Source organism: Cibotium barometz, chromosome 32, assembly GCF_041138505.1.
Source record: "Cibotium barometz isolate CiBa-2024 chromosome 32, ASM4113850v1, whole genome shotgun sequence".
Taxonomy (NCBI): domain Eukaryota; kingdom Viridiplantae; phylum Streptophyta; class Polypodiopsida; order Cyatheales; family Cibotiaceae; genus Cibotium; species Cibotium barometz.
Genome location: NC_141077.1, coordinates 17,915,640 through 17,928,653, shown reverse-complemented (window position 1 = coordinate 17,928,653; position 13,014 = coordinate 17,915,640). Strand labels below are relative to the sequence as shown.

The 13,014-nt window shown below is 42.9% G+C and overlaps 2 protein-coding genes across 2 annotated transcripts; both read left to right on the top strand.

Annotated features, from left to right (window-relative positions):
• The first annotated feature begins 2,108 nt into the window (after positions 1 to 2,108).
• On the top strand, positions 2,109 to 4,294 carry LOC147619884 (GDSL esterase/lipase At4g10955-like). The gene is made up of 2 exons (XM_086772656.1): positions 2,109 to 2,593; positions 2,846 to 4,294. Exon 2 carries the CDS (start codon positions 3,155 to 3,157, stop codon positions 3,887 to 3,889), a length of 735 nt encoding a protein of 244 aa, XP_086628782.1. The 5' UTR covers positions 2,109 to 2,593; positions 2,846 to 3,154; the 3' UTR covers positions 3,890 to 4,294.
• LOC147619885 (GDSL esterase/lipase At4g10955-like) lies at positions 2,520 to 3,140 on the top strand. The gene is made up of 2 exons (XM_086772574.1): positions 2,520 to 2,593; positions 2,864 to 3,140. The coding sequence occupies exons 1-2, from the start codon at positions 2,520 to 2,522 to the stop codon at positions 3,138 to 3,140; spliced, it is 351 nt and encodes a 116-aa protein (XP_086628700.1).
• Positions 4,295 to 13,014: the final 8,720 nt, after the last annotated feature.

Genomic DNA, 13,014 nt, shown 5'->3' with positions numbered 1-13,014 from the left:
TGGTTGTCATACCTAAAGCCTTAAATCCCTTGACATCCGCAGACAAATCTTAAAGATCTCTAAATTTGCTAGTGCCATGGTCGTTTCCTCTTGAAGGGTACGCGCGCTCCAGAGTGTCATTGCGTTTGCCATGGCTGTGTCAATTTTGCCACGCCTGTGCCATTCTCTCTCGCACTTGATTCAGAAAGAGAACGCCCGTTCCCATCGTCTTTTGAAAGTGTATGCCTGTACCTTCTCCAATTCAAATCGAACGCCCGTTCCCTTCTTGGCCCAAGCTTGGTACACTCGTTCCATCAACTGCCACGCGCATACCTTCTCCATTCCAAAACGCACGCCCGTTCCTTTGTGAAGCCCCACCCATGTCCTTCAAAAAGCGAACGTCGGTGCCATCTTCCCTTGAGAAATGAATGCTCGTTCCCTTCTCCATTTGGAAGCGTATGCCTCTACCATTTCAAAGCACGACTGTACCATTTTCCAAAAAAAGGTTTTTTCAACTGGGGGGTTCTACACAGTAGTTCCACATTTCCATGCACCTACAATTGAGTAGATTGTTGAAAAAAAAATGAAGTGAACTCTCTTGAAGCTCCTTCTCTTATAAGGTCTGATGCATTGGTCAATACTGTGTGGAGTGGAACGGTGCTTCTCTTTGACACCACGAGCGAAAGTGAAGACCACCCCAGCACAGGATGAGGAACTCCTCACCTCGAGATAGGGGAGCATGAACTTCAGTGCATGGACATACCATCTGTCCAAGAGCATTAAGCTTATACCTCTCCCACACATTCATAGAGAAGCCTTGCTTCGAGGCTCCACAATTTGATCTTGGGAAACACACAGTCGAAAGAACCGCAACCCAGGCTGAGAGGTATGGACCAGCCACAAGAAAGTCAGTCCACGCCGTCTCTAGATCTTAGAGCGAAAGTTGGACAGAGTGAAAGTCAACAGACCTAGACTGAATTACCAATGAAGAGAGCCATGCATGTCTTAGGTGTGGCTTATTCGTATAGGCCCCAAAGAGACCAGTATAGAACCTAGGGCCAAGTCCATCATCTCAAGGACTAGAAACATAGTACTAAAGAGAAAGTGTCTACCCAGGCCCTTCACATTAGCCCAGTCTGCCTGTATATCAGCAGTACCCACATTAGGGAATTTACCCTCGGTATACCACATGGGACCACAACAGGCACAGCCTAACCCACCTATTAGACAAGGGCCTCCAATAGTATATTATTCTCCTGGCCACGCTCCTCCACCAACCTTTCCTCAACCTACACCCAGTCCCACCATGGCAGGGCTAACACCAGAAATATTGAGATTATCCATGGAAATAGGGAGGGGGGTGGTTGTGGGCATCATGCCCCCAACACCAATACAACCTACATGTGCACCAAGATTAGAGCAGAACAAACCCGCAAACATCTCGAAGCTTAAGTAAGTTTGATGGGATTGGAGATCCCATCCCATATTTCAAGATGTTTAATCAAATTTGCAAGGTCTTTAGGCATGTAGAAGATCATGTTAAGGTGAGTGCCTTTGGCCTCACCCTTGATGGTAAAGCAGGCCAATGGTTTAGGTCCTTGAAAGCCGAGGAGGACAAGGCGACCTTTGAAGCTTTGAAAGAGGTCTTTAAGGTAGGATATTCTCACCAAGGCACCAGATGGAGCCTAGTGGAGCAGCTGCATAACGTCAAACAGAGGGAAGGAGAAACCATTAGGTCTTGGTGCTATCACACTCTCATTACCTATCTCTAAAATGTCAAACCATATCAATGAAAGCAATTAATTAGAATCCACGTAATCAATCTTGACATGACAACATAAAATAGGTACAAACATATACACCAATAATACATTAGCTCAGTATTTAACACGGAGATCACTCGCAACACTAATAACATTAGCGTGGCTCCAAATACAAATACCAATAACACTAAATCACTAATATTGAGTGGTCTCACCCATGATACCAACGTAACATCATGATACAAGTCACACAGCCTTACATAACCGTAGAGGAATAAGATCTAACACGAATATCCACAACGGGTTCTCTCTTTACTACTAAAAACCTTACGTAGAGAAGTACAAAACATGCGCGAGATATTATGCTTCACTGCATGAGAGAGATGAGAGAGAGAGAGTGTCAAACAACCACAATAAGGGCTTCTCTATAGAAAACCTAAGATTCTCCCCTCTCGTGCCATGGTCGCCCTGATCTCCCTCATAGCTATAACTCGTAGCCATCATGCAGAATAGGGATTTTGGACTAGATTTTAGACACGATTCTAGAATCTACGACTGTCACTGCCAATGCAAGTTGCAAGTTGCAGAAAGAAGCAAGTTGGCCGGCACGGATGATGGTCCACCGTCCTTGAGCTGATGAACGTTAAAAGAAGTCAAGTTGGCCATGTTGATATGGTCAAATTTCTCACTTGTTCGTAATAAAATCCCTGACCTCTCAATTAGTAGCAAGCTCAGCTTTGCAGAAGTTTTATCTTCACTTTGGTTTTCGACTCTGAAATGCCAAAGAAGGGTAGTGATGGCTTCGATCGGTCGGCGCCTGCGCGTTTCGATTATCGATCACCTGATGTATGGTAAGCTAAGTTCTGTTTGTAAAGTGTAGTACAGTGGATGTTGTGTAGAGTGATAATTGTGAGAAAATTTACACCCTTTTTCAGAACGCAGAGAGAAAACAACTCAATACTGCGCGTGCGTGTGTGTGTGTGTGTGTGTGTGTGTGTGTGAGAGAGAGAGAGAGAGAGAGAGAGAGAGAGAGAGAGAGAGAGATTTTCAATTTTCAATGCAAACAATGGATGTGATTCGCGGCACGTGCCATGCTTGTGAAGGTGTGAGGTTCACTGCAGGCGAGGGGCAATGGCATCGTTGGTGCAAGGCGTCTACAGGATGGAGAAAGACCGAGCGGCCGGGCGGTGGAGGGGGGAGTCATCCAGCTGGGCGAGCCTCACGACGCCCGTGTGGTGGGAAACCTTCCATTACGACTTGGTGAAGCCGATAGTGGAGGACCACGGTTGGGGCACTGCCTTCGGAGCAGTGTACAGAAGCAGGCTGGATCATAATCGGGGGCATCTGGGGGCCCCGAAGATAGTGGTAGCCTTCAGGGGGACTTTGCTAAGGAAGTAGATATAGAGGCGGACATGGAGATTGTGTTCCACCATCTACGTTCACACAAGAGGTACGATGTGGGGCTGAACTCTGTAAGGGAGGAGGTGATGGTGCACGGGGCGAGGGCAGTGTGCTTGGCCGGACATTCCAAAGGGGCGGCGCTGGCGTTGCTGATGGGGAGGAAGCTGGCGGAGGAAGGCTGCTTTCTAGAAGCGCATCTCTTCAATCCACCACATCCTACTCTTTGCACAGAACGCCCACTCTCAAGTTCCGTGCCAATCCCGTGCAGTATTACTGCCACCTACCATTTTATGCACAACGCAGCCGCCAAAGTCCTCTCGGACGTGCTCCAGGAAGAAGACACGCGCAACCAGGAGTGTGACAAGTTCGTGTCCATCCGTGATTGGCACCCCCATCTCTACGTGCACGCCCACGACTTCACTTGCTCGGCCTACATCACCTACTTCAAAGCCAATCAGCACGTGCCGGCTGAGCTGTTGGAGTCGTTTCCATCTATTATCATCCCTCGCTCTATCCGGAGCATCCTTCGGTCATCTTTGCTCAAATGTGACTCTCTGCCTGACCACCTTCTTATACCCTCCGCTTACCTCCACATCAACGAAAGAAAGCCCGCCAACTTCTTCACTAGAGCTTACAAGGCGCACAAGCTTACCCAGTGGTGTGACTTGAATCTCACAATTGAACCTCTCAGAATAACTATTCTTGCATCCTCACAAGGACACGGTGCCATTGATGAATTTGAATAAGGCATCTTGGGATGTAAATTCAATATTTTCCAATGCTATGCTGTACTAGATAGGTGACTTTAAGATTGAAAGCATGCATGGCATGAACTTGTGACTATATATATCCAAGTTGTGTCTTGGGGCTTGCTTTCTAGGTAACCTTAGCTTTCTTCATGTTAACTTGCCTTAGCCTCCTTCATGTTAACTAACCTATGAGAACTTGAATGGGGAACAAACCTTTGAGCATTGCTTCAACTTTCAATGGGTGTATTCGTTATTCTCTTGACAAATTATCTCATGCCCACTTAGCTTGCATTGCATTAGGGCTTAAAGGCTGTGATAGCAGCTCATGCATATAAAATAATGAATGGTGCACAATAGGAGTCTTCAACATAAATACATGTGTAATATGTGTCCACAATCGCTCGCAAAACATATGGAGATGTTGTGTGTGTGTGTGTGTGTGTGTGTGTGTGCACGTGGGTAGAATGATGGGAAAATGTCATAAGACTTTAGCAAGAACCCTTTTTCCTTGGACGTCTTGCGTATATCTTGATGAACCATACTATGGACACTCGAGAAGAGTGGCATACTCTTCCCGAAAGAGAATATAATTCTTCACACAAGCATGTTGTTTTGTTAGGATTAACAAAGATGCTCCTCCATTTGTGGACGTTAATAAGTGTTATGTAAAGGCACTATAAAGGTTGTACATTATGAGATAGTGACCAGCCAAGGCTTTAGTTAGTAAGTTTTGGACGCCCAAGTGTGAAGAAGGACTAGATGTATAAAAGGCAATTTCTCATAAATGGAAACACAATCTCCCTTTCACTACAAGACACTGCTACCATACACGCGTTCAATACACGCGATAAGTTACGGGCGCGTGTATGGTCGCGCATGTATATGAGTAGTATCGGGCGCGTGTATATTGGCATCTAAATTCGCGTGTATTGAAGTTTCAGAAATGCGTCTACCAACGTGTGTATATTGGCATTTAAATTCGCGTGTATACTGGTTTCAGAAACGCGTGTATCAGCGCGGGTATATACATGCAATTATACACGCATTATTACATGCGAGAACTTTATCAAGAAAAATCCCATTCCTTTATAAAATTAAAAACTATTTTCTTTAAACCATCTCATAGTACATTACAGTATATATCATTACATAATCCCACTACATGCATTTACAACAATGAAATATATTCAAAAATAAATCATGAGATGATAATTAAAAGACAACATATACAATAGAAATGTCATCAATTTAGAATGATACAGTGATGGATTGGTTAGGGTTCGATCTCATCTTCAATAAGATCCATCCTTACCAAACGATCAACATCAATATCCATTTGATCAATTTGTAAGGCTACGATTAAATTTATTCCACTATCGATATTCTGTCCACCATTGATAATGGTATCGATGCCCTGATCATCCTCATCAACATCACCATCATCTTCAATGGTAGGGTCATTCTCATGATCATGAGAAATGGCATGCTCATCCTCATTATCATGATCATCTCTTATTTCTTGATCATCGATCACAACATCTTCATTGGCATGTTCGACATCATCTTCATTGCGGCTTGTTACATCCTCCATATGCTCCATATCAGTGAATGTATTATACATCACTTTGGAACGTGGTGCAATAGGGATGACGTACCACCATTTAATGTCATGCACCATTAGCAGATAGATAATCTACTCAAATACACATATTGCAGTAATTAATTAGCATATCAAAAGTCAAGGGGTACGCGAGCTTAGATATATATGTACATGAAACACATTAGTAAAAAAATGCATACCTGCTCACATTGTTGTGGCAATACGAGCCTATCTTTCTTTGTTTGCCAAAACTTTGTAGAGTCAATAGTTACATAGCCACTTGCATGGCGTTTTATTGTTGCATTAGGCCCTTTTTCCACCACGTTCATTTGCCATTTGACATCCAAAACATACACAAAGAAGCGACGAAAGTCAAGCCTAAATATGTCTTGGATTGTGCCACAATAATCATCCATTTTTCCATTAGCTCCCTCAAAGCTACTAATGACACCGCAATCTTGTGTATTCCTCTTTTCATCAATTCTTTGTGTTCGAAAATGCTTGCCTTCACACCATATAGCATTGAACATAGTGCACTGGACCAAAATAGAAGCAATATTTGTGTAAGCAATGTGAATAAATATTAAAAGCAAATCACTTACAACTAATGCAAAACATTAGTTCTATGTACCTTTAACATGCATCCTCGTGCATACTCCCATTCTTCCACCGTGATATGCAGCCCCTCGCCGCTCTCTGCTCTCTCCATTTCCTCATGCAACCAATCAACATGGATATCATTCTTCAGAAGTGTTGCTAGATGCTTAGGGTACGTCTTACGAGAGCCATGTTGCCTCCGAGAAAGAGAGCTCTTTCTGCTTGCCTTTTTGTCTTTGCATCCTCATATCTTGTAACCCATCTGCTCATCACATCACTATTAAGGATGCAAGTGAAATTGAGATCATCAATCAATGTTCTGTCAATTACTAAAACAAGATTGAAAAACATTACTATACCTATTCATGCCATCTGGAGGAAGAATATTTGTAGACTCCCAAATACGCTTCCAATCTTTTGCACGAAGTGTTTGTGGAGGAATGTTACTCTTACTAGCAACATATTTAGGATGATCAGATGGGAGAAATCGATGATGATTATCAAATATGGTCTTACACAAACCGTTAGCATACTCATGTACTAACGAAGGGCCACAAACAGGACATGCATGTTTACCCGATGTTTTCAAACCTGTTAAAATATAAATATAAGTTAGAATAATAAAGTCAATAGTTATAATTAATATAGCCAATAGTATTAGAGTAGAGAGGAAATTAGAATTCTTACCAGAACAATCGCTGTATCCTGGAAAGTCATGCATTGTCCACATCAACACTGCTTTTAAGTCGAAGTGTCGAGAGGAGGGAGGCCTACGAATGTCCACCACCGCAACACCTCTCCATAGTTCCTCCAACTCATCAATCACGGTTCGAGATAAACATCCATATGCTTGACTTTATGTTTCCCTGGAATTAGAAGGGATAACATAAGATGTCCCTTCTTGATCGCCATTCATGGTGGAAGGTTGTAATTCACCAACACAACTGGCCACACGCTGTATGCGGTGCTTTTAAAACCAAATGGATTCACTCCATCCATACCTAGGCCAAGTCTCAAGTTTTTGGGCTCTGTTTTAAAGCTGGGCCACTCATCTTCAACATGCTTCCAAGCAGGAGTGTCTTCGGGAATTCTCCACATGCCATCATCCGATCGATGTGAGGAATGCCATGACAAGAAATCTGCTATGGATTTGCACTTGAACATGTGTTTGATGCGAGGAATTATAGGAAAGTGTCGCAAGACTTTACCAGGTACATCAAAACTCTTCACATCTGTTCTATATCTTGCTTCACCACATGTGGGACAATGTCGAGACTCCTTATGCGTCCCACGAAAGAGAATGCAATCATTAATGCATGCATGTATGCGATCATAATCCAATCCTCCAAGAGATGTCACATAGCACCTCGCTATGTCTCTTGAGGTGGGTAGTCTATTTCCCTTTGGAAGCATGTTTGATAATAGCCTGCATCCAATATCATCAATTAGTCCTAAACCCTCCAAGAGATGTCTGCGATCATAATCCAATCCTCCAAGAGATGTCACATAGCACCTCGCTATGTCTCTTGAGGTGGGTAGTCTATTTCCCTTTGGAAGCATGTTTGATAATAGCCTGCATCCAATATCATCAATTAGTCCTAAACCCTAAACCCTAAACCACTAATTCAAATTTGCAAGTTAGAATGCTTACTTCAATAATGCGTCAAGACTTGCATTGCTCCATCCATAAACTGTTTGTATATTGAGTAGTTCAAGTGAAGCACGTAAAATAGAGAATGTGCACCCTTTAAAAACCGGTGTCGATGAAGCCTTGTAAGGATTCTCTTGTTCCATATCATCGTCATCCATACCTTTGGGATCATCCCTAAAAATATACCGCACCATATCATCAAACACTTCCTCTTCCACAACTTCATGGGGTGCAGGGCTTTTGTCATCCCTTTCCCACTCGTCTCTGACAATAGATCGCGAAGCTCCAGCATCATCTCGTCGACGCTTTGCGTGCTCTCGCCGCGCGTAGGGCACCATGTTAGGGTGTGGTACTACATCCTGCTTCAATTTTCTACTTCAATTAGAGTATATATATTACAACTCCATTAATTTAATTTGGATACCATGAGTCATTTGAATACTATCAATTCACATCTACTCACCTCTAAACCTATTTGATTCCATTCTCCATACATGGAGATGTGATTCAAGGTAATTCGACGCGCTCGTACAATGCATCCTTGACATCGATTACACATACACTTGATCCTTTGTTCCAACCACACATCGCGATTACAATGACGCATTGTCTCATCCTCACCAGAACTGCTTGAGGAGGTTGATGACATCCTATGTACAAAAGAGCAAACACAAAATCATAATCAGTTTTTAATGAAAGTATAAAAATTTCTATAAATTGCGTGTAACAGCGCGTCTATATCCTTAAAATTGCGTGTATCAGCGTGTCTACATCTTGAGAATCACGTGTATAAATGCGGCTACATCTTGAGAATCGCGTGTATAAATGCGGCTACATCCTGAAAATTGCGTGTATATACGCGGCTACATTTTTAAAATCGCGTGTATAAACGCGGCTGCTTTATTATACACGCGAAAATACACGCGTTGTTACACGTGACGACCTGTCTATACCTAAAATAACCTGCTGCCTTCTCCAAATAAACATTTTCAAACTAAGATTTCCTCTCCTTCGTCGCCGCCTCTTCCAATAGAGCACTAAATGGAGCAGACAAGGAGCAGACAAGGAGCAGACACGGGTGAAGGAAACCAGCCAAAAAAGAAGACTCACTTTTTTAGAGGTGAGTCAGTTTGTCCTTTGTCCTGTCTCTTTCCTTCCATTTGTTTATGATATTGTCTCTTTGCTTTATGCGTTTGTCTCCGTCCTTCTCCCTCTGGTAGTACTTTTGTGAACGATTGTGACAGTGGGCTTTTTTTATAAGGACGATTTGTCGGAGGTCGGTCGCTTTCAAATTTTTTTTGCGCAGGCCGCGTGTAGGAACGTGTGTATGTCTGCGTGTATCTTGTTTTGCACAGACGTTCACGCGCATATACACGCATTTTTGGACGGGTGTATACACGCGACTGTGTTTCACCCATGCTTGCGATCCAGGTTCTTCAGAGAGATGATCCCATCTGCATATGGCTTGCCTTCACAAAATCATATGTGCTAGCTTGCATTTGTGCTTTTGATGCAATCATGTATACTTTTATTTTTGAAGATTCTTTATGGATCCAGGTCCTTCATCCGATCCATTTGCGTATGGCACTTCAATGATGGAGATGCTAAATCATTTTGGGCGTCATCTTGGTCCAGTTGAGCTTACAGAGTACATGTATGCCCATCCCCCTCGTGGATTGCGTGGTATCTATACCCCGCTCCCGAGTATCCATGTCACTCCACTGCCATCTATGCCTGCGAGTCCGACGAGACGGCATATAGCTTCTCCTCTTCCACGCCCACCGAGGAGACATACCCTGTCCCAGACACACTCATGCACACCCTCCCAGGTACTGTCACGTTAGGCTCACAGCCACCATCACGTACTCCCTCACAGCCATAGTCACATAGACAATCCCCCAGTCGTGACTCCACCCGCAGTACAGAGGAGAGCAAACGCCGCAGTAGTAGGAAGAGTGGGAGTGGAGGATGCGACGGGTGCTTTGGTCGGGGAGGTAGTAGGGCACGCGGTGAGAGAGGAGATAGAGGGAGAAGAGTTAGAGGAGACACTGAGGATGAGGAGGAGGTGAGTGAGGTGGAGGGAGTGATCTGCTATGATGTGATGGATAGGGGCGGGGTAGTGATGGATGCGAGGGGGAAAGAGGTAATGGAGTACATGCGTGGGGTAGTATCAAACTTGTATAGAAATTATTTTATTAGATTTAAAGATCAAAATAGCCGATTAGTTGGGGAGGTGATAGATGCTGTACATAGTCGGTACCCCAATCCCCCACATGCGACATTCTCGGATGTACGGGGAAGGACGCGAATAAGGGAGATCTTAAGTAATAAAAGATCTCACCTTAAGAAACTCGCGTACGATGATGGGCTAAATGTAGCTGCGGGTGGCTATCCTGCCGAGAAACCTGCCAACTGCGCACAAACGCGAGTGGAAGGAGGCAAAGAAACGAGCAAAGGGTGGCATGAAGAGCAGGCAGCATGAGGAGGCACGAGGATCCAGATGGAGACCATTGGATCTTCGCATTTCGGATCTGGCGGCGTCGAGTCATGGGAGGCAGAGTTCGTAAGTATCTTGCCACTTTATTTGATTGTTTACTTAATTCATTGATTCTATGATTGTTTTAATCTTACAAATTGTGTTGATTATGATACAGCGCGGGTTACGGGGAGGAAGCCCATAGCCCACGATACTAGGTATGCTCGTCGGCATAGCAGACGTGACACGTGGGCCCTCTTCAGAGCCGAGGGACTTATTACGGACGCGCAGTTTGAGATGGCCATGAGACCGTACGGTCGACAAGTACTTGAAAACTCTAAACGAATGATTTTGGTTTATTGCATTACATATATATATACTTATATACTATATATTACTTGAATAGGCACAAGCTGCTGTTCTGCACCTGCTGATGATCCAACCGCCGCCACAGAGGGTGGACGTGAGTACTACTCATCGGACATTCCGATCGATGTGAGCTCATCTGATCATGGAGGGAGTAGCGAGTCATCATCTGGTTCTGAGTAGTACTCGTAAAGAATCTTTATATCAAAATTAGAATTCACTTAAATTCTATGTTCAAATTCTATGCGATAGATGTGAATAAATGGGTGGATGGATGTGATGTGAATAGAGGTGATGAGAATGTGAGGTGAATAGATGTGATGTCAATCAGTTAGATGTGAATGAATGGATGGATGGATGTGATGTGAATAGAGGTGATGAGATGTGATATGAATCAGTTAGATGTGAATGAATGGATGGATGGATGTGATGTGAATAGAGGTGATGAGAATGTGAGGTGAATAGATGTGATGAGATGTGATGTGAATCAGATAGATGGGAATGAATGGATGGATGGATGTGATGTGAATAGAGGCCATGAGAAAGTGAGGTGAATAGATGTGATGTGAATCACATAGATGTGAATGAATGGATGGATGGATGTGATGTGAATAGCGGTGATGAGATGTGAGGTGAATAGATGTGATGAGAATCAGATAGATGTAAATGAATGGATGGATGGATGTGATGTGAATAGAGGCGATGAGAATGTGAGGTGAATAGATGTGATGAGATGTGATGTGAATCAGATAGATGGGAATGAATGGATGGATGGATGTGATGTGAATAGAGGTGATGAGAATGTGAGGTGAATAGATGTGATGAGATGTGATGTGAATCAGATAGATGGGAATGAATGGATGGATGGATATGATGTGAATAGAGGCGATGAGAATGTGAGGTGAATAGATGTGATGTGAATCATATAGATGTGAATGAAGGATGGATGGATGGATGGATGTGATGTGACTAGAGGTGATGAGAATGTGAGGTGAATAGATGTGATGAGATGTGATGTGAATTAGATAGATGTGAATGAATGGATGGATGGATGTGATGTGAATAGAGGTGATGAGAATGTGAGGTGAATAGATGTGATGTGAATCAGATAGATGGGAATGAATGGATGGATGGATGTGATGTGAATAGAGGTGATGAAAATGTGAGGTGAATAGATGTGATGTGAATCAGATAGATGTGAATGAATGGATGGATGGATGTGAATGGATGGATGGATGTGATGTGAATAGAGGTGATGAGATCTGAGGTGAATAGATGTGATGAGATCTGATGAGAATCAAATAGATGTAAATGAATGGATGGATGGATGTGATGTGAATAAAGGTGATGAGAATGTGAGGTGAATAGATGTGATAAGATGTGATGTGAATCAGATAGATGGGAATGAATGGATGGATGGATGTGATGTGAATAGAGGTGATGAGAATGTGAGGTGAATAGATGTGATGTGAATCAGATAGATGGGAATGAATGGATGGATGAGATGTCATGTCATGTGAATCAGAATGTAAATGAATGATATGGGATGTGAGTGAATGTATGTGATGATAATGGATATTGATGTGTATGTGAAAGAATGGATATTGATGTGTATATGAAGAATGGATGTGAATGTGGAGAGCCGAGGGAGTAGTCTCTTGTCCGGATATCCATGGGCGAGGCCCCGAGTGAGGGACCCTGCCTTGTGTAAGAAGTGCTACTTCTGCTGCTAGCACCCCTAAATTTGTTGCGCGGTGAGGACGGGGATCTTTCAAATTTTGCTATCATTCTCCAATGATGAAATAGGCATTGTCTCAACATAAGGGGACATCAACTCACTTTCTATAGTCTCTTCACTCATGGCCTCATCCAAAGGCTACACCAACACATTGTAGAGAGGTCTTAGGCCATTTGACAGCACTCCAAATTGCTTCACCAATTGTTGTTGCATCCATAGTGGAGAAAGGTAATAGCACATCATTATTAATACCCATTTCCATTATCATTGATACATTGTCTATCCCTATTTTCACACCACTGCAATAGCCCTCTGGGTCAGTTACACATACTACACTAATTGCAACAACAACTTCATTACCTACTAGCATCTTTATTTTATCTCCACCTCTGAATGCCGTGGTCCCTGTTTATTTTGTAAGGAAAACTAAAATCAAATAAAACACTCATGTATCCCAAATAAATTCAATAAACATTCTGTAGACAAGAATTCATTAAATTAAAAGCAGGGATTTAATATTCACGTGATCACAAGATTTTTTGTGATAATAACACATGTGAACAAGTTATTCACATGTTCTCATGTTACCGTTCACAAAATAACAGGTCACTTGCCATTTGGGAACCCCTTAAAAGCTTGGCTACACATGGGAATAAGCTATTCACATGTTCTCATGTTACCATCTTCACATAAT